The sequence below is a fragment of the Chlamydotis macqueenii genome, chromosome 2 (assembly GCF_036417535.1).
Source record: "Chlamydotis macqueenii isolate bChlMac1 chromosome 2, bChlMac1.mat, whole genome shotgun sequence".
NCBI lineage: Eukaryota > Metazoa > Chordata > Aves > Otidiformes > Otididae > Chlamydotis > Chlamydotis macqueenii.
In genome coordinates, this window is record NC_141557.1 from 108181072 (window position 1) to 108200896 (window position 19825).

At 37.2% G+C, this 19825-nt stretch overlaps 1 protein-coding gene across 1 annotated transcript in view; it reads left to right on the forward strand.

Moving 5' to 3' along the window:
* Positions 1–19825, forward strand: part of PIEZO2 (piezo type mechanosensitive ion channel component 2) — a 323563-nt gene that overhangs the window by 104901 nt on the left and 198837 nt on the right. The window contains exon 3 of the mRNA XM_086740615.1: positions 12671–12796. Within this exon, the coding sequence (XP_086596741.1) occupies positions 12671–12796 (126 nt within the window). The remainder of the gene's footprint in view (positions 1–12670; positions 12797–19825) is intronic.

Consider the following 19825-nt stretch of genomic DNA (forward strand, 5'->3'; position numbering starts at 1 on the left):
ATTTTTGAAGGGTATTTCCCATAGCGGAGATAGGTAGAATTTCCAAATAAATATTACATGTTTAATAGGGCATGCGTCTGGTAACCTTTATATATTCACCTGCATCTCTGAGGAAAAAAAGGACAATCCCTTGAGTTAGTGAATGCACTGGTTTCTTTTTACCCTACTTATATTCTTGTGGGACAAATGTATATAGAGGTAAAGTTTAAAGTAAAAATAATCACACATGGAACAGTGGTCGCTGAGCTGATAATGTCCCTTAGGAATGCAATCCAAGGCTTGTGATACAGGCATTATGGAAACATTAGTTTAGAGCCTCAGCAGAGATTGAGAAAAGAAATGTGAAAGTGAAGGAATAACATGGAAGAACATTGTACTGCTGTGTAAAGCTGTAATACCTCTTTATTTTATAGTGGTAGTCGTGCTGTACCCTAAAGGGAATGTAGTAGAACTGGAAAAGAGTTCAGACATGGTTGATGGGGGTAACTGGTTGATGGCTGATGATGTCTGAGAAACAGCTAGGTATACTAGGGCTCTAGCTGGGAAAAGATGCAGTGAAAGACCAAAATTGAAAGGTACAAAATCATGAGTGATGGGGAAAGGATGGATAGTGACCAGTTGTTCTCTTTTTCTCATGATGTGAGAACTGGGAACAAGCAAAAGGATGTTGTTCACACAGTAAGCAGCTGACCTGTGGCAATTCCTGCTTCAGGATATTGTGTATGCTGAAAATTCACATGGCTGAGAGTGAGGCTGGGAGAGTTCATGGAGGAGAAATTTACCAAGCAGATCTGATTCAAGCAATCTAAAAAAAGATTAGAAACTTGGAGGGAATATTTATTTTCTTGTATGCTTCCCTAAGCATCTGCCACTACTGATTGCTGGTAAGAATGGACTTTTGGTTTGTACCAGTGTAGATACAGACATTTTTAGCTTCTTTTATGTTCACAGTTTCTAATATTTTAGCAGTGGACTGTAGGATGATGGAGATTCCACATTACTATTCAGTTCCACTGTTGGGTTTTTTTTAACCTTGGTATCTCACTCTTTTTAGTTTCCTTTACATGAGTTTTCATTTAATCAGAAATTGAACTTCTCCCAGCTGCTTAAAAATAATTCTGTAAATTCAGAGGGAAATTTCCCCCCTTATAGTCTCGGACTTGTTAAATCCAGATAAATTAAAAATAGTCAGTAAATGTCTTCCTCTCAGATTTATGGACTAATACGCAACTCTTGACTGTTCCTCACCTGTGTTTGCAGTATCAACCATTCATTTTGTTCACAGAAGCAATTTAAGATTTCGTAATGTTGATACCTGCTATGAATTCTGTCTTTTAGCCTGTAAGTATTTGGACTGCTGCCACTAAATGCCTGGCCCATGGTAGCAACCATCCTAGGAAGGAAACACATCAGTGTTCATTCATTACTCAACTGTACACTTATCTCAAAGACAACTTCCTAGCATGGGCTCAACTTACTATAATGCTGGCTACGTTTTTCCAGTGTGCAAAACACAGGATGCATGTAAGTGGGTGAAAATTAACTGTTTGCTTCTGTCTGCAGTTATTGTCCAAAAAATATATGATGTATCTTCCTACGGAAATGTGATGGTTCATTTATGGTCTTCACCTGTAGGCTTACTGAGGAAGTTTCACAGTGAACATTTTGGAGTTGAAAGTAATGGATTATTTGTGCAAAATTCCTTTGTCTGGTCTACCTGGAACATGATAGACTATATTACAGCTATGTTTTTACACACAGAGAGATTAAGAGGGGAGAACTATTGCGTATGCACACATGGAATTGATAAAATAGTGATAATGCAGATCTAGTTATTGTTCTCTGCTTGGTTTGCAGGATGTTCCAGTGAGTGGCTTTTGCATACCATTTGCAAGAAAACACTGGTGGTGTCATTAGGAATTCAGCATTTCACTGAGTTCCACTCTTCCTTAGTGTAAGCCTTTTCTGTGATATTAAGAGATGTTGTGATTTCTTCTCATGAAGACATCTAGTGTTTCTGCAAGCATAGATCAGTTCCTTGACGTCCAAATTTCATGTATATTTATTATTCACTGTCATGGTTTAAACCTCGTAGGCACCACACAGCAATTCACTCACTTCCCCCTAGTGGGATGGGGGAGAAAATCAGAAGGGTAAAAGTGCAAAAACTTGTGGGTTGAGATAAACACAATTTAATAGGTAAAGCAAAAGCCATGTGTGCAAGCAAAGCAAAACAAGGAATTCATTCACTACTTCCCATCAGCAGGTAGGTGTTCAACCATCACCAGGAATGCAGGGCTTCATCATGCGTAACGGTTACTTGAAAGGAGACACTGTAACTCCAAATGTCACTCCCTTCCTTCCTCTTCCACAGCTTTTATTGCTCAGCATGACATCATATGGTACGGGATATCCCTTTGGTCAGTTGGGGTCAGCTCTTCTGGCTGTGTCCCCTCCCAGCTTATTGTGCCCCCAGCCTACTCACAGTGGGGCAGTGTGAGAGGCAGAAAAGGCCTTGATGCTGTGTAAGTGCTACTCAGCAGTAACTAAAACATCCCTGTGTTATCAACACTGTTTTCACCACAAATCCAAAACATAGCCCAATGCAAGCTACTATGAAGAAAATTATCTCTCTCCCAGCCAAAAGCAGTACCTCTACATCCATTTAATTCCACACACAAGTACTAGACAGAATGTAGCAAATAAGATTAATTCTGTCATTAATATGGAAAAAAGGTATTTTTGTTCTGAACATGTTGAAACTGGACTGGGAGATAAATCAAAAGTTACCATCAGACAGAGCTGGTATGTCACAAGATGGTGTTTCCTCCATTCCCATGACAGATCATTTCCTGTAAGAGCCTTTGACAGAAGTTTGTTCTTCTGAAATACTCACCAGAAGATAATTGAAAACTATAACTAATCATTTTACACATATTCTGTGGTTTCCATGAAGATTTCTAAGATCTGCTAGGCATGACCATCTTCTGCAGTAACTACCTGGACTCCTCCCTAGTGTACAACCCCTAACTAACTGTCTAATTCTCAGCTGTGTTATAGTTTTCACCAATTTGCCAAGTGTGAAAGTCAGATTTATTAGTGTGTGCTTCTCTGACTTCCTGCAATCTATTTCTCTACAGAACTTTACAGAATATACAACATAGTCTCTTGGGAAGTTTGTATTTTAATTTCTTTAGAAAACCACCTGATTTTAGTGAAAGGATACTACTGATGTTTATAGGAAGATTTCTGGTTCTCTTCCATTTGACCATTGGAATAAGTTTTTTGAAAGTAATAATATTTATTTTCAGAAATAAGAAAGTTTCATGACCATGTGGCATACTAGCATCATAGTATGTTTCTCAAATGCCAGGAAACTTTTAGAATCAAATTTCTTCTATAAATAATTTGGTTTTCCATCTTGTCTTTCTTCTTCCCTAAGCAGCTCTGATAAAGAGGGAATTAACAATGCCTTTGCATAGGTTACTTCAGCTCTCTGTAGGCAGGGGGACTTAGCAGTTCAGATCACTTGCATTTTTGAAATGCAAAGTCGAAGTTGAAATGCCAGTGCATTTCACCTCAGGGGCTCTTTAACTGGGTCATGAGCTGCATTATATTGTGCAAGAGACACTAATGCAAACTCTTCAGAAAGATGTTGAGCTCTGGCAAGACTTCTACCTGAGCTGAGGCAGCCTCTAGAGCTTCTTGGGAAGACTTTGCCAAGGGTAGAAATTCATAGCACAGCTTCCACTGCATTTCAGTACACATGCTTGTGCACACTTACTGCCTTGTGAAAACATCATGGTGTAGGGTTCAGTTTGCCATTGCTATACTAGTCTTATTTACATAGCCGTCTAGCCTTCCCTTCTCATTCTGCCTTGCATCAAATTTGTTTGCTGCTTATGAACATATGTGGGTAGGTGTTCAAGGGAGAAAATTATTTACCTCCTAGTAAGTACAGGTTTTTAAAGAATACGTTTCAGCTCTGCAGCATGTGACCTGCTGTGATCTCCTATTACTTTGGAGTTGTTTGGACTCTCTGTCCAAACAGAGCTTACTGCTGGGTAGAGTTATGTGCTCTTTATGACCATGACAGAGGATGAAGAACATAAGCTGCAAGGACTGCTTCTAGCAGATAATAATGTCTGAATTAATTTGAATTCTAAATAAATATTTTCTGTTAGTAGCAAACATGGAAAGTCTGGTTCCTCAAGGAAAGTAACTGGAAATCTGTGTTGAAAGCCTCAAATCCTCTTGTGAAAGAACAGCTCTGGCTTAAAATTGCTCGATGTTCTTATGCACAAGTATCTGAGATATTTATTTCCTGTATTTAGCTTGGTACAGTCACCTGTGAAATTAAGAAGCAGACATCAAGTAGCTGTTATTTGCTTTGAAAGCTTGTAAGTATCATCTGGAAAAAAAAAATGAATGGTTAAGTTCTGAGTCTTGTCTGACCAAATATTTTGTTAACAAAAAGGGTAAATTGCCTGTGTAAACTTGCGAGTCAGAGATTATGACTAGCTTGAACGATGGTATTGTGTATTGATGCAGAGGATACAGCTCAGTTCTAGTAGTATTCTGGGCACGAAAACTTCTAGGAAAAACAGGAAATCCTGCAAGAAGCTAGAGTAAGTAGGCATTTATTATCCTATGCAGCACTTTTTATGGTTTCATTTCTAAATCAGTTTTTTTTTTTAATTACACATAACATTTTTGACTGTGTTTACCCAAGTCTGGTTGGCATTCCTGCAATTTAAGTGTCTATCTCTAAACCGACTTTTTTTGAGCTCTGTAATGTTTTAAAAAGAGAGAGAAACGGAAGGAGAAATTTGAGGAAATACATAGTATATGAAAGAATATAAAGGAACCTGCATTTTATGTACAGATGCACAGCCTGGAAGATTGTGTTTTATTTTACTTTAAAAAGTAATGTAAAATTTGTAGGTAATTACATATTTTGTGATAAACTGTTACACAACAGTAATTCTTGTGGTTTTATGATCTAAGAAATAATAGAATTTGAAATGCAAAGGAATACATTATAGTACAAAAAGTTGCTTGAAATTAAGGAGTAATGCCTTTTTTGTTAATTCAGTAGAATTTTTTTTTATTGGGAAAACAGTTGTAGATTGAGACATTTGGGTACATACGGGAATGAGCAAGTTCAGGAAAGCATGGACAAAACTGTTCAAACATTGGGAAACTTTTGCTGGAAATTCTGAATCTGAAATCTTGCACTTCTCTGGTCTGGATTTCAGTGTGGTTGCTTGAGTGTATAGCTTTAAACATAAAATAATAGCATGAAATCTTCAGCTGTTGTTTGTGGATACACATTTCAAGGCTTGGGCCTGGGCAGGTGCAGAACAGACTGTGGCGTTAGTTAATTGCTCTCTGCTCTTGTCTTGCTGCTGGAAATCCAGCCAGTGAACCAAGTGGTTTTGTATTTTTGTAGTGGTGATGTCTGCCCACTGTTTAAGGCTCTAGTAAGCTCAAATCCTGTGGGTAGAAGCTGATGTTGAAATATAAGATACTCTTTGGGGAAAAAAAAAATAATGCATTTTCTATTAAGCTAAATATAGATGTACCAGTAACTATGCTTACTGTGCAGTGGAAGGATGTCAGTGCTTTCAAGAAAGGAGGAAGTAAGGTTTTTTTTGTTTGTTTGTTTTTTTATTTTGTGTAGAAAATGATAGCACATTTTTATCCATGAAAATAATTCCTGGCAGCTTCAGGATGATTTAAGCATTATCTTTTTAAAGTCTACTTAAGAGGTACGTGTAAGACTTAGTCAATAGGAGCTGATACAGTTATTTTACTTGGTGGATCAATGGCTTGCCATTCCACAATATAGTGTGCAAGGCACATCATTATCAATTTTTTTTCTTAGTATAGTCCTTCCAAATGATAGCCTTCATCCAGCCCTTGTTCATAGCTTTGTCCCATGTGTTTGATGGCCCAAGAGGCCAAACCTCTAAGCATAGCTGAACTGTGCATGTAGAAATACTACAGATATTTTACATCTAAGAAAGACTGTTTAATAATAGATATGACTGGCACTAGCAAACATTTAGCATCCTTCATATAGATGGAAGGGCACTGTCTCTCTGCACTTCCAAAATTGCACAGGGAAGAGAAGAGTTCAAAACACTGAGGTTATGCCTACCCTGCACACTCAGGGATAAGTACACATTAAGGAGAAATAGATAAAATTAGCCTCTGCAGAGCACTGATTTGTACAGTGGATGGTGTAGAGGGAGGTAAAAGGGTTTTATTTCCACTGACTTGCAAGCTGTGTGCTTTCAGGCTGGATCATGTCGAGTATCAATACCCTAGCAGTGAAGCAGTCAGTCTTATTTTATGAAACTTTTGTTCAACATTGAGAGCCCTTCAGTCCCTGTTTGTGTCCTCATAGATATTTAAGTGCTTAAGTGCTTTCTTGGAAAGGGCTACATTACATTGTGCCTTGCAAGTTTAACCCTGTAGTTATCACTGAAAATCTCAGCTGAGTTTAGAACTCATATTTGAACCCTTTCTTCTTCTTCCATGGTCATCGGGACATGTCCTGCTGTGTTATGTATCAATCAGTGTACAATAATACTGATAAATTCGGGAAAGGGGACTGTCCCGTATTCTTCAGTGTTGCTGACTGCCCGTGCTGAAATACAAGGTTTTCCTGTCAAATGGAAGATGGATATGTCAGCCCTTATTTCATGCTCATAAACTTTAAGCTGTGTACACGTTTAAATGTGTGAATCTGCATTTCACCCTTGTGGCCAAAGTGGCAGATGTTTGCGCTGCACCCAGTGATGACATTTTTCTCATGTTTACCTGGAACCAACTCTTATTTTTTTATCACCTCTGAAACTTTGGCAGAAACCAACTTCAAATCAGAACTCTTCTCTTGCATTTGTCTCAGTAAGTTAGTTGTGATATCTTGAGGCTTGAAGCACTTAGAACTGACCAAAGGTCCAATTTCTTCTGTTTGGGAAAGTATGATGTTTTGATTTTTTTTGTTTGTTTGTTGGTTTGTTGCAGATTATATAGCCCCTAAACTTTCAGATTTTTCCAAGGACAGGTGTTTTGTTTTAAATGTTTTCTTAACACCACCCCCCCCCCACCCCAGTTGCCCCAATCTTCAGTATAGATGATGTTGACAGACTCCTATTTGGAACCATGGAACAGGAGATTAAAGTCTCAGGATCCTGGTTCCAGCTAGGCTCTGAGATGATGCTGGGTTTCCTGATGGAAAATCAAGAAGTTAAGATTTTAAGATTTCTAGGTGAAACAAATTCTGTGGGACTGATCTTGTCTGTGCTGCAGAAGTTTACCTCAACCAAGCCTCATCCACAGAGCACTTCAGTTTTATGTTTGTCACTTACTGATGAAGAGGTTTATTAAAAAAAAAATTATAAATGGTTGTAATAGAGTATCTTTATTAACTGAAGTGTCACTAGGTCAGGAGATAAATGCACATTTATATTTATCACTCACTGTATGCTGTCAAAGATTATGTGAAAAATTACTTGTGCTTTACTATTTAATCTGCTGTGATCTGATTTAGAAATGTGTAAAAAAAAATTCCCAAATAAAACTGTTGAAGTAGAATTGAAAGTGTTGCAGCAGTTTAGGGTGCAATATATGGCTAAAGAGATATTAGAATTATCCAAAACTCAACTGACTTCAGAAAATGCAACACTAAGGTTACATTTAAAAAAAAATCACAGTCCAAAGCAATAAAAGCTTCAAATAAGACACCCGAACACTCTTAAATTTACTCATTAGGTGAAACCATGCAGCATATGTATGATCATGATGAAGGAAATACGCTGTTGGAATAGTAAATGGTCTATAATTAGTTTTTAGAATCTGTTATTTTCCTCCTCTGTTTTCCCTTTCCTGGCATCGTTATGGCACGCAGAATGGATACTGACTCTTTGAACTTAATCACCTTCTGCATATAGATGCTTAGTACTACTTATTAAAAAATCAGGATAAATTGTTAGTGGTATTATTAACTTTGTTAGAAATTCAACCAGTTTTTTGTTATGCCTCATCCAGTAGATCAGAAAGAGGAAAAAAAAACACTTTGCAAGCAACTGGAAATATGGTATGACATGGTCTTTGTCATTTTAAGCAGGTCTCAGTGACATTTGGCCATTCAGTTATTCAGTGTCCTATTAAGCACACCTTTTTGGAAGAACCTCTTAGGAAGGCGTACCAAAAATTTGAATTCTGTCATACTCTGTTGTTATAGGGAAAGGGGTAGCAGAAAATATCACAGGACTGTCTGTCTAAACATCAATGTACTGTTTTTCTGCATTGGAAATGGTGTGAGCAGCAGGTTCCACCTTTGCATACAATCATGATGTAGGCAGTTAAGAGGTGCATGTGTTTGTTGAAGGCAGCAGTCCTAGTCAGACACATTCGAACAGTTAGTTGTACTGAGGTTACATGCCTGTGGCTGGAGGGGACATGCCATCACTAATCCGGCTCTTGGCTGGATTACCTTTGAAAAATAAGAAATGGATTCCTCTGTGATGTGTAAAAAGCTTTTGGCCCTCTTGAGTCCAGTTTAGTGTTGCAGCTGGGCTGGAGAGAAAGAGAGTAATGAATCCTTTGCATCCTGATCCACCTCTTGCAGGCTTAAATGGAGAGGAGAAAGACCCTTCCCAGGAGGGAAAGCCCTTTCCCAGCAGCCCTTTTCTCAGGAGGGACAAGGAGGCTGGAACAACCTCCCTGTGTGTTTCCGGGACACACCAGGATATGTTTCTAAAGCCATATGCCAGGTTTTGGTCCCACTGGGTGCCGTTGGGAATGACACACTGCACCTGAAAGCAAACTCACTTTTCTTAGTCTTTCAGGCCAGTTCTGAGGCAAATCTTCTCTCTCCATCCACTACAGTTTGCTGAAGCTGGTGGCAGCACACTGGTGTGAGTAAAATCAGAACCCAGTGCTCAAGCTGCAAACCCAGGTGTTTTGCCAGAATTTTCTTCTTATTTTAGTCTTAATGGACATACAAGAGTCTATACATCTAAGATAAAAATGAAGGAATCAGTGTTGTGATTTCTGGTGTGGGCTGGGGTGATGTTCTCTTGCGTGTCTGTTCTGTCCACACAGCTTTCTGAACAAAATGTATTTCCTTTTCTCTTGGACAGTCAGCTTCCGTTCATGTCCCTGTGGACTTTCATGTCAGGGCAACTGAACAGTTAAGGTATATTTTCATGAAAGGATTGTAACTGTGAGAAAATTATAGTAAATAAAAATTAAATAAGGATCATAAAAAATTTTCTTCCTTACCGTAAGACGCTCTGTTTTATTTCAGGAGTTTACTTTCAGCTGTCTCTTTTCTCACCATCTCAGTTCTGTACACATACAGTTAATTTTTTCTTTGTGTAATTTAGAACTAAGTTTCCAGTGGAAAGAAAAAAAAAATGTAAGTAAAAATACAGTCAAATGGGTTTATCCAAACCCCACTATAAATTGAAACTCATCCCTTATCCAAATCTGTCACTTCTTCCTTGGCATAAATTATGTATTCAGTAATTCACTGATTTTTAGCACTCCCATTTCTCCCAAGTTGTTGATGTCTCTCCAAAACTTTGGAAATCGGGGCATAGTATTTCTTGCTTTTCTCCAAATACTTCTTGTGTCTAGTTTCTGGCACAGCTGAGTGTGATGCAGGCAAAGGGCTCCTGTTCAGTAGGATCTGATGGTGGTCCTGTCCCACTGATGGCCATGAAGAGAGCAGCCCTTGAGGAATGCTGTAACCTGCACTGAACATGTCTAGCAGCCTTCCAGCTGAGTATTTTCCTTGCCGTATTTCCCAGTACACTATTTGTTATCACGAGTATTAGTAGTCCTTTAAAGTTTTCCCTAGCTTTGTGCAGAGAGAGATCTTTTTTCAACATTTCAGCATTTCAAGAGATATATTTTCAACATTTTCTACAGTTCCTAAAAGGAAGACAATTGCAAAAGTTAAGGCTTTGTTAAAGAAATGCTTTACTCAATCTACAATTCAAATATGCTTGTTTTCAAGCTTTAAAAAATGAAGTCTAAAATGGAGATGTATTTTGGAGAGATATGACAACTGAAATACTGAAAGATAGACCCAAGATTTTAAATAGTTAGATTTCTTTATGTGGCAACAGTTTGGGAAATGAATGTATGTTGGATAGTTATATTGATTTTTTTTTCTTTGGGTGCTGACTGAAACCATTCTATCAAAAAACATCCAAATCCACTTCTATATGAAAAATTCATTGTTTACTAAGTACTGAATTATTAACTCCTGAGCACTGAGGAGAGTGAATCAGAACTTCAAAAATCACCAGAGTATCTTTAAAATCTGCACATTTTAAGACTGCTATGAAGTCCGTGGAGTTTGTGTTCTCCAACTGTTTGTCTCTAGCTTTGAGATACGTAGCTTTTTAGTGCATTCTGAACATGCTGCTCTCATAATACCAAGAGCATGGGATCTTGTAAGGCAGGAACAAACCACCAAATATTGAAACTTGCAAAAAAAATGTAAAACCTAGCAGTCATAGAATCATAGAACAGTTTGGGTTGGAAGAGACCTTTAAAGGTCATCTAAGCATGATCTGCCCTTAGTGAATCCGTGTTGGCTGTCACAAATCACCTCCTTATTTTCCATGTGCCTTAGCATGGTTTCCAGGAGGATCTGTTCCACGACCAATAGCAATCCGTAGACTGCGTTACATATCACATCACATTTAACGAATGATTTAATAACATGTAGCTTGTCATACATTCATTCTTCTAATGATTTTGAAAATGCGTGTTACTTTGTTATTTATGCTTTTACAGTGCTTAGAAGTTGTTGTCCTAACAGCTTCTGTAGAAAAGGAATAAAAAATGACCTCTGATCCAAAGAATTTAAAATCTGGTCTTTTTTTTTGGATAGTACTCTGCAGCCCAGGTTGTCTGCTTTCTGTGTGAACTCCAGTGTCTTACCAGTAAAGACTAGTTAGTATGTCATATAAAGCATGTATCTAGTGAATGTATCTTCCTCTTCAGATCACAGAAATTCATATGTAGGCTCGCTCTTGCCATTTTTCCTTTTGTTTGTATTGTTAATCTCTTTATTTAGAAAAAAAAATAGGACAGTTCACTACAGGCATTTGGGATTCGGAACTTGCAGTCAAGGTAGTGATCTTATACAAAAGTTTTGGGGCTGATGGAGTGAGATAGTCTATAACTTTTTCTAAAATTGCTAAATCATGTTTATCTCATTCTTTATAAACTACCATTCAGGCCTTGGATGACATGCTTGAACTATAACAAATCATAGAATCATAGAATGGTTAGGGTTGGAAGGGACCTTCAAAAGTCATCTAGTCCAACCCCCCTGCAAGGAGCAGGGACATCCCCAACTAGATCAGGTTGCCCAGAGCCTCATCCAACCTGGCCTTGAATGTTTCCAGGGATGGGGCTTCCACCACCTCTCTGGGCAACCTGTTCCAGTGTTCTACAACCCTCATTGTAAAAAATTTTTTCCTAATATCCAATCTAAATCTACCCCCCTCTATTTTAAAAATACAAAGCAAAAAACTATTTTACTGGCTAGAAACAGGATATGAACCGTCGTCTTCTTTCTAGTGGTTGCTCATAACAGCCACATGCAGAATGAGCATGAACAAAACAAGCTGCGCGTGAAGTGAACATTTCCCGAGTATACTCTGCTAGTTCTGCCCTCCATAGCCTCGACTTTATTTGTAAACCTTGGGTAAGAATTCCAGCAATGCTGTTTTTTCATCTGTAAATAAAATGACCCTCAAATGCATAAAGCAGGTGGTGTAAAATCTAGGTATAAAATACTTTTACTGCAGATAGGTCAGGTACGGTGATACTTAATGTTGTCTTTTATCAGCAGTGCAACTTAGTCTTGAAGATGCATACTTTCTGAATTACTAATGGTTTACTTTATTTATTCATACCTTGCAAGTTTGGCTGCCTGTGATTAAGCTGAGTGTTTCCTAGAGGATTTATAAGGCATTTTCTAAGTCTTCGTCAAACATTTCCTATTGACTTTTGGCTATAGATATCCAATAATTCATAGAGAAACTATAACCAAGGGTATCTGGCACAGGATTCTTCAGTGTGTACTGAAAATTATTTTTAAAAACTTCTAAAGGAAGGGAAACAGGACAGTCTGCACAAGGCAAAGCATTCATTTGAAAGTATGTCTATATTCCTGAGCCAGATTGAGTTTTTTGTGCTGTTATCCCCCTCATCCATGTAATTTGTTTTGGAAACAATAATTAGATTAATTGGTTTCTGTTTTCTCAAGATCGGAAGTTTCATTCATATTTTGTCTTTGTACCAGGTAATGTGATGGTAAGCATCGTGATGTTATTATAGATGTAAAAGTGCTATCTGGAGACCGGAGAAATTTTTTTTTAATTCCAAAAAGTAAAATGAAATATTAGTAATAGCAATCATTGGGGTTTGCGATTAAAAAATACTCAAAGACACTATAATTTAAGTATGTTTTTTGCTGTGATGTTGACCCCTTCAGGGGCAATCATGAATAATGTGGGACTGACTTGTAGAAATGTCCTTGGTCAGGATATTTTTACTAGTTTTATACTGAAAATCATTAAGCAATGTTTAGAAATCAACCAACTATATGTATGCATATTTTGTCTTTCAGGGCACACAGGACGATTATTAAAATCGCTGTGTTTCACCAGTCTATCATTTCTGGTGCTGCACATCATCTTTCAGATTACAATAAACAGTCTTGAAGCTGGAAAAACTATTGAACCTGGTTTTAACTGTGAGTAAAACCTTTTAGTTTTTATCAGTATTTTAAGTGTCCAAATGCTTCAGTGGTTTGAAAGGTGAAGCGCTGATGAGAAGACACTTAGCATTGTGCTCCTGTGGGTTTCCAACTTGCTTCTGTTTCCCAGCTTGTTATCTTAAAAATTACTGTTAATAGGGCAACAAGACTAGATGAGTTTAAGAAATGAGAGAAGTGTATTAAGTAATTTGTTCCCACCGGTGATGCATTTTCTTTGGGTTTAGCACTGACTACTGTATGTCTTCATCTTTTATACTTTCTCAAAATGCCCTCAGAATCAGAGGTGCCGACATGTTTGTGTTATTAGATCATAATTCAATGTATTAAGAATAAAATGAGATATAGTAATGAAAACTCCTTTGCTTCTGTCTGAAGAACTCTCTTAATTTGTTGTTTAATTTTAACTTTAAATCTAGACCCCGAGATTTATATTTCTAAACAGTATTTGTCTCTTTCTTGCCTGTGTTATATGGGAAGAAGGATTTTCAATTTTTATTTATATGTAAACACTACTTAAAAATATATTACATGACATTTCATATCTTTCTCTCTCAGGAAATATTCTGTAATAATTCAGAAGCAAATGTTCTTTATTGTGCAGAAGTTAATTAAAATATCTATCCAGTGATTCAGATATGTAACCTCCAGGTAGTAACTATTTGTACTTGTCTTACAATGCTTACATTTAACATTTAAACCTGTCAACTTACCTTTGATAAACGTCCATTTAATTTATCAAGGAGTATGCTGCTGCAACTTAAGTAAACAGTTGTACTACAATTCAACACAGGAAACCTTATGTGAAGTAAAGCATTTGACTTAAAGTAACAAAATCCTAAGGAAGGAAACTTGGAGCGAGCATTACCATTTCGGCTTTAACTCAAACCATTTCTTAAAGTAAAAGGCATAATTATGTTTATGAAATATCAATTTTAACTGGAATGTCTCGAGATTTGTTGATTCAAGTCAGACCTTCAGAGTCTAAAAATGTATTTTCTTTTTTCAAAAATGTATATTATTGATTGAATGAACTGGGTTAGTTGCTTTCCTATATCTGTTTAAGATTCTTATGACTAAAAATACATGATTTTTACCTATATAAGAGTAATTGTATCAGCTAGACCCTGTTTGTATGAGTAGAGAGTTCCTAACTGTCCAAGGTAGAGATGCAGCCACTGGTTTTTTCTTCCTCCAGTGGCGGGAACTGGGGTCTACAGCAGGAACTGATTAAAATAATTACTTCATCCTGAAGAATCTATTCCTGAAGAAACATAGAAAACGTACCATTTCTGTCTATTTGTTAACAGTTGCTGAGTGCAACAACTTCTATTCTTGCTGTCATTAGTAATTATTTCCTTACTTGGGGCCTTACAGGACAATGGCTATGGCTGCAGTAGTACATTAAGTGTGCCTCAGATTGCTCTCTGACACTGAGGCCAGTTGACATGAGATGACTCACATCCTCAGCATTAAGCTCTTTGCCTCTTGGGCACAGAGGGTGGGTTGAAGTTGCCTGTTGGGAATGGTGTTTGTCCCACAGGAACTTCCGAACTGTGCCTAAGTTGTTTGTGAGAGAAGAAGCTGTCCAGCCAAAGTTGTTTTAACTGTTTAGCAATATGTAAAATTCAATTGTTGAATTTCAGTGCTGGAATATGTTTGTGAAGGAAACTGGCGCATTTTAGTTTACTGATATGGCTGTAGTCAGTGAGCTTCAGGTGAGGCTGATGAAGAGGGGAACATGATACTGGCATTATGGAGAAGACAGAATTCCTGCTCCAGAAAGTATTTTGGTGGTACTTCTGCTTGTAATTATTTGGTGACACAGCCCCACTGTATTTCCTGTTCCCCAGCTATATGAATAACGTTTTGCAAAATCAACTACAGCAGTGTACTAAGCTACAGCTGGAGAAGGGACAGCACTGTGCCCGTGCTGTCTGCACACTGTTATGATCTCTGCATTTTAGAGTTAGCTGTTAATGTTTATTCAACTCTTTTCACTCAATAAGAAGTACAGAAGTGTAGACTGGATGACTGGAGTTTTCTGTTTCCCTATCCCTATCTTGAGTACTGTGTCAGCCCTGAAATGGTCAGGCAGTTGGATGAGATTATCGTTGTAGTTACAACTGAAATAGTCTGTTCTATTCTCTTCTATATATTGCCCTCATGTAAATGAGATGATAGTGAGTACTGTAAATGTGCACTTTTGGTGCATTACTTTCTAGGCTGAATAAAAAGACAGTATAAGGAGGAAGGGAAAAAATGGGTAATAGCAGAAAGGAGAAAAAACCTTGCAATAACTTTAATTTATGTTTAATTGCTTATTTTTGCTATGATAAGGTATGTGAAATTTTCTTGTGTTCCTACAGTGATTGTTCCCTCTCTTGCTTTCGTCCTACAGGGAAATTAAAGCTGATTCTACAACTCTGTTATTTTCACCTCAGAAATGAATAACTAAATGTTTCAACTTAATTCTATTTTTTTTTAATGTATTGCCTTTGTGTAGGTAATAATGTAACTCCTAACAATTTCAGAAATTAGTGAGAGGGGGGTAAACCTTTGTCTTCACAATTCTGTAGGTTAGTTTGTCTCAGTATGTTCAAATGCCAACTTCTGAATCAAAAGATCATTTTCTGGTTTTAGGTTTTCTTTTCACACTGCTGTATTAAAGCCTCTGAAAATATTTTCATTTTGGTAATAGAAACACTTGAAAAATGTTTAAATTAGAGGTGTGATACAGGCTATCACCTCTTAAACCTTATACAGTTATAGTTTCATTTTGGAAATGAAGAACAACCATCCCTTTATCTTTTACATCTAGAAGCAGTTTAATTTGGGCCATCTGCAAGAGCAAAGCAGACATGTAGAATTTCAGGCTTGTTTTAAAATATTCTGCTCTTATCTTGGACTTATGTTGTTCAAAAGCAGCCGATAGATAATATTTAGGATAAGTAAGTCCTGGAATATTTAGCTCCTTCAGTTTCTTGTGGTTTTTTTTCATCTCCTTCCTCTTCTGGAGCTCGTATACCTTCTCTTTCAGCATGGCTACAAAATGCTACAGCATTCGCTAGGTTATATAGGAGAGGTATGTGGGAGGGTTGATAGAGATGTTTAAAAATGTTCAGCCAAGAGAGGATTCTTTTTTTCTTCAGAGCCTTGTGAGTATTGCCTAGCACTGATAAAATTTTGTTGCTAGAACTCCTTATTTAGCTTAATGAAAGATTTCTGGTTAGCCACAGCTGTATTGTATGGAACTAATACTGAATACCTCTCAAACAGTTTATTTTTAGAAACAGAGTTCATATAGGAAAATAAAAGAATAAATACAGAAAGAATGCATTTGTTTACTCTGTATAGGTTGGGTGATTTGTTTACAAAACAGTTATGTGAAGGAAAAGGGAGAAGAGGCTTAAAGCACCAAGTTGCCTAGATAGCTTCTCTGTTAGATCATGGGAACTAAATTCAGATACTTCTCTGTCCCCAGTATGTCGTGGTGAATGTCAAACAAATGCATGCCACCATAGTGGAATCATAATAACTTTCTGCTTTAGATAAATTTTGAAATTATTTCTTGGCTAAAAGACCATCCTGTGTTTGCATTACTACCAGCATGTCCCTGAGGTTTTGGGTTATATTAGGAAGCAGCAATACCCAGTACAAATAAATTAGGTTTCACCATTTATTGAAAGCTCAGACGCAGGACTGCAGCTGACCTTTCATGGGAACGAATAATTACTTTTTCCTATATACCTTGTGAGATTTCATGTCTTTTATACTCTCCTGAGTATTCTTTTAAGGATGTGCTGGTTTTGAAAAGGACTGCATCTGTAAGGGCTATTGTATTTCTACTTGGATTTATTAACTTATTGGAAATAAAGATGCTGGCTTTACTTATAAAGGGGCAAAAGATTAAGAGATTTCATACAGAGTTTCATATTTTTATTTCAAAAGTGAGTGGCAGATGCATCCAGGTCTTTCAAATACCATGACTTACTGGACCAGCTCCTGCCTAGCGTCTGAGCATATGTCATGGGCTCTTGTCAGCTGTTTAGATACAGCATTTCATGAGAGACTCCCCTGAAAACAAATGTTTTGAAAATTTGAAATACTATTTCATGAAACAAATATTCTGATAGTTTCCTGACCATGAATTATCTTGATAATTTTAACAATTTTAATTTCAAAAATGTTACTTCATATGAAATGGAATTAATCCAAATAGCACTAAGAAAACTAGGAAGTTTATATAAGAAGCTTCTGCTTCTGAACAGAAGTCACATTGAAGTAAATATTTCATTTTAATACTGAAAAAGTCACTATGTCCTCTGGAAAAATCGAAGGTAACAGTTACCCACATTAAGCAGCGCATAAGCACTTACATGCCAAGCAAACCAGCTCATTTGTCCCTAACAAACACATTGATGTCTCACGGAGCAGGCAGATGCTCCAGGCACCTTCCAAACAACTGGTTTAGCTGCAAAGTTGTGAAATCTTCAGTCAGCTCCATCATATGCTCCATCATACTTTTCCTTTTTTGTTTAATGAAATCTTAACTTTAATTTCAAACATTCAAGGATCTACCTCAAACCTGAGCCCTTCTTTTGACCTCATACCTACATTTTCTCACATTTCTTTATTCTGAGATGTGTGGAGACTGAAGTGTTCAGTCTCTTTAGCAATTGCCTTGTGCTGTTGTAGTTGAAACTGAAATGAATGTCATCTGTAAGCTTATATCAGTTTGAAAATGTATGTGTAAAAGCAAACCTTTATTCCATTAAGAGTGGGCATTATCTTGCAGAACATCTGCATTTTAATCATATTTTTGTGTCTAATCTCAAAGATTATAATCTTGGCCAAAGTCTGAGTAAAAAAAAAAATCCTTTAAGTGTTTCAGAAACAGTTCTTTCTGTTGTCACAGAAGTTGTCAGATTATGGTTGTGTGGTGTCTATACAAGTGGCAAGAGAAGAAGGTACAGAAATGAACTTGTGTTTCAAGAACTGTGGAATATCCAAAATAGCAAAGTTTTTGTTGGATGAAACAAGCAGCTATAGTACTGCAGAATAACCTTTCATTGAGGGGATATATGTGTTGAACTTGACATTGTCTAAGCCTTTGATGTCCACTACAGCAAATACAGTACAAATGCACAGTGTGAGATGTTTAACTAGACCAGTTCCAGGGTGATGAGTGGTGATTCAGTGGAGAAAAAAATTATACATCAGTATTTTAATAGAAGATATTGTACAAATTCTGCTCTCTGGCACCCATGTAAGACTGACACTACTAAGTCCCATAATATAAAAGTCTAGTTTTAATGGAATTCAGATACCTACATATTTTTGAAGTTCTGAGATACAGTCTTTATTGATTATTAAATCAGTACAGACAGCTAATTACCAGGAAAGACTTTTTGTTCAGTTTTTATGAGACATTGGTTACTTCATGTATTTTGGCTTTGTGGTATGTCCTCATCAAGCTATCTGAAGCTTTGTTGCTTGTATTATTAGCAAGATACTAAAGGCTGAGCATATGAGAAGCTGAATATTTTTCCAGAATGCAGGTTAATATAATTTTATAAAAATCAAAGGGAAATGTGAAAACTACTGTTCTTTATTCAAAGTGGATCTATGGATTTTGTCCTTTTTATCCCAACTAGTAAGACTGTCTCTTCATGGTACTTCCATCTGCCCCGTGCCATGTGGATTAAAAAAAAAACCTGTCTTGACTGAGCTTGTAAGCTCCTCAGAGAAGGGACTTTTCCTGTTCTGTGGTTTGTTTCTGTGTGACCTGCAGCAGGAGTCGGCTGTATGGCTTGGGGCTTATGGAGATGTTGCAGCTTAAAGAATAATAAGGATAGGATTTCTTCAGAGCTTCTCTCTTATCAGCAACTATCCCTGCAGAATAATGATCTTAAAAACAATGATTAACCGTTTATCCAAATCTCCACTGAAAGAGAGAAGATTCTGCAGAAATTAGCACAAGTAGTGCACACATGGATTGCAGTAGAGCATTTGTAGTGGAAGGTCCTGTCGTACTACTCACATGGCAAGCACTTCTGAAAACCTAACAAATGACAGTAGGGCAGGAGACATGACATTAAGAAAACAAAAAGTGAATGTAGTTCCTATCATGCTTTGGTTTCATAGTGTGCTGTTTCTTGCATAGGTCATAAGCAGTATCTGAGTCATGAAATATGTAAAAAGGAATTTCTCTGTGAAGTCAAGGACAACTTGGGACTAAAAAGAATGCTTAGCTGTAAAAATTGCTGTGAGATCAGGTTGTGGTGGCACAAATATGGTCATTATACAAGGTCCTAGAAAGGCGTGTTGTTGTGCGATATTCCCAATGACCATTTCTGACTGTCACTTCAGTGTTTCCAAGGGTCAAGAACGTATAGCATGTGGAACTCATTCTGTGAGAAACTTAATCAGTTGAAGGTGTTAGCATGCTTTTTTTTTTTGCCTCACCAGAAACTTGCAACAATAGTTTATTCTGCACATGAAAGTTAATTTTCCTTAATTCATGTCAGCATTTCTTCAACACTTTTAGTGCAACTTTATGTAGCCAGGAAATTTATGACTGTGGAAACAGAAGCTTCTGTAATTGCTTCTTAGGCATGTATGATAAGTCCTGTTTAATTTCCTGCTGGGTGTTAGTGCCTTGCAGTTCGGAAAGTTGTTGTTCATTGTACTTATGGAGTCTTTATTTCTGGACTCAGCATGCTGCCACGTGAAAATTGAGCAATATTCTAAATACCGATTTTCAGCCCTGATATATAGCACCTTCTGTATAATGTATATAGATATGTTCTAATGATGTTAGCATACTCATTTGTGTTCCTCCATTTAAGAGAAGCTCACACAGGCGGTGATCCTTCTCACTGCCACTCACAGTTTGTGTTTTTGACAGTCAGATTTGCATTGGAGAGAAGAGGTGGGAAACTGCTGGCTGGCCCATGGGGTGTATGGCTTGTTTCTGAAGCTGGTGGACTTCCAAAGGTATTCTTA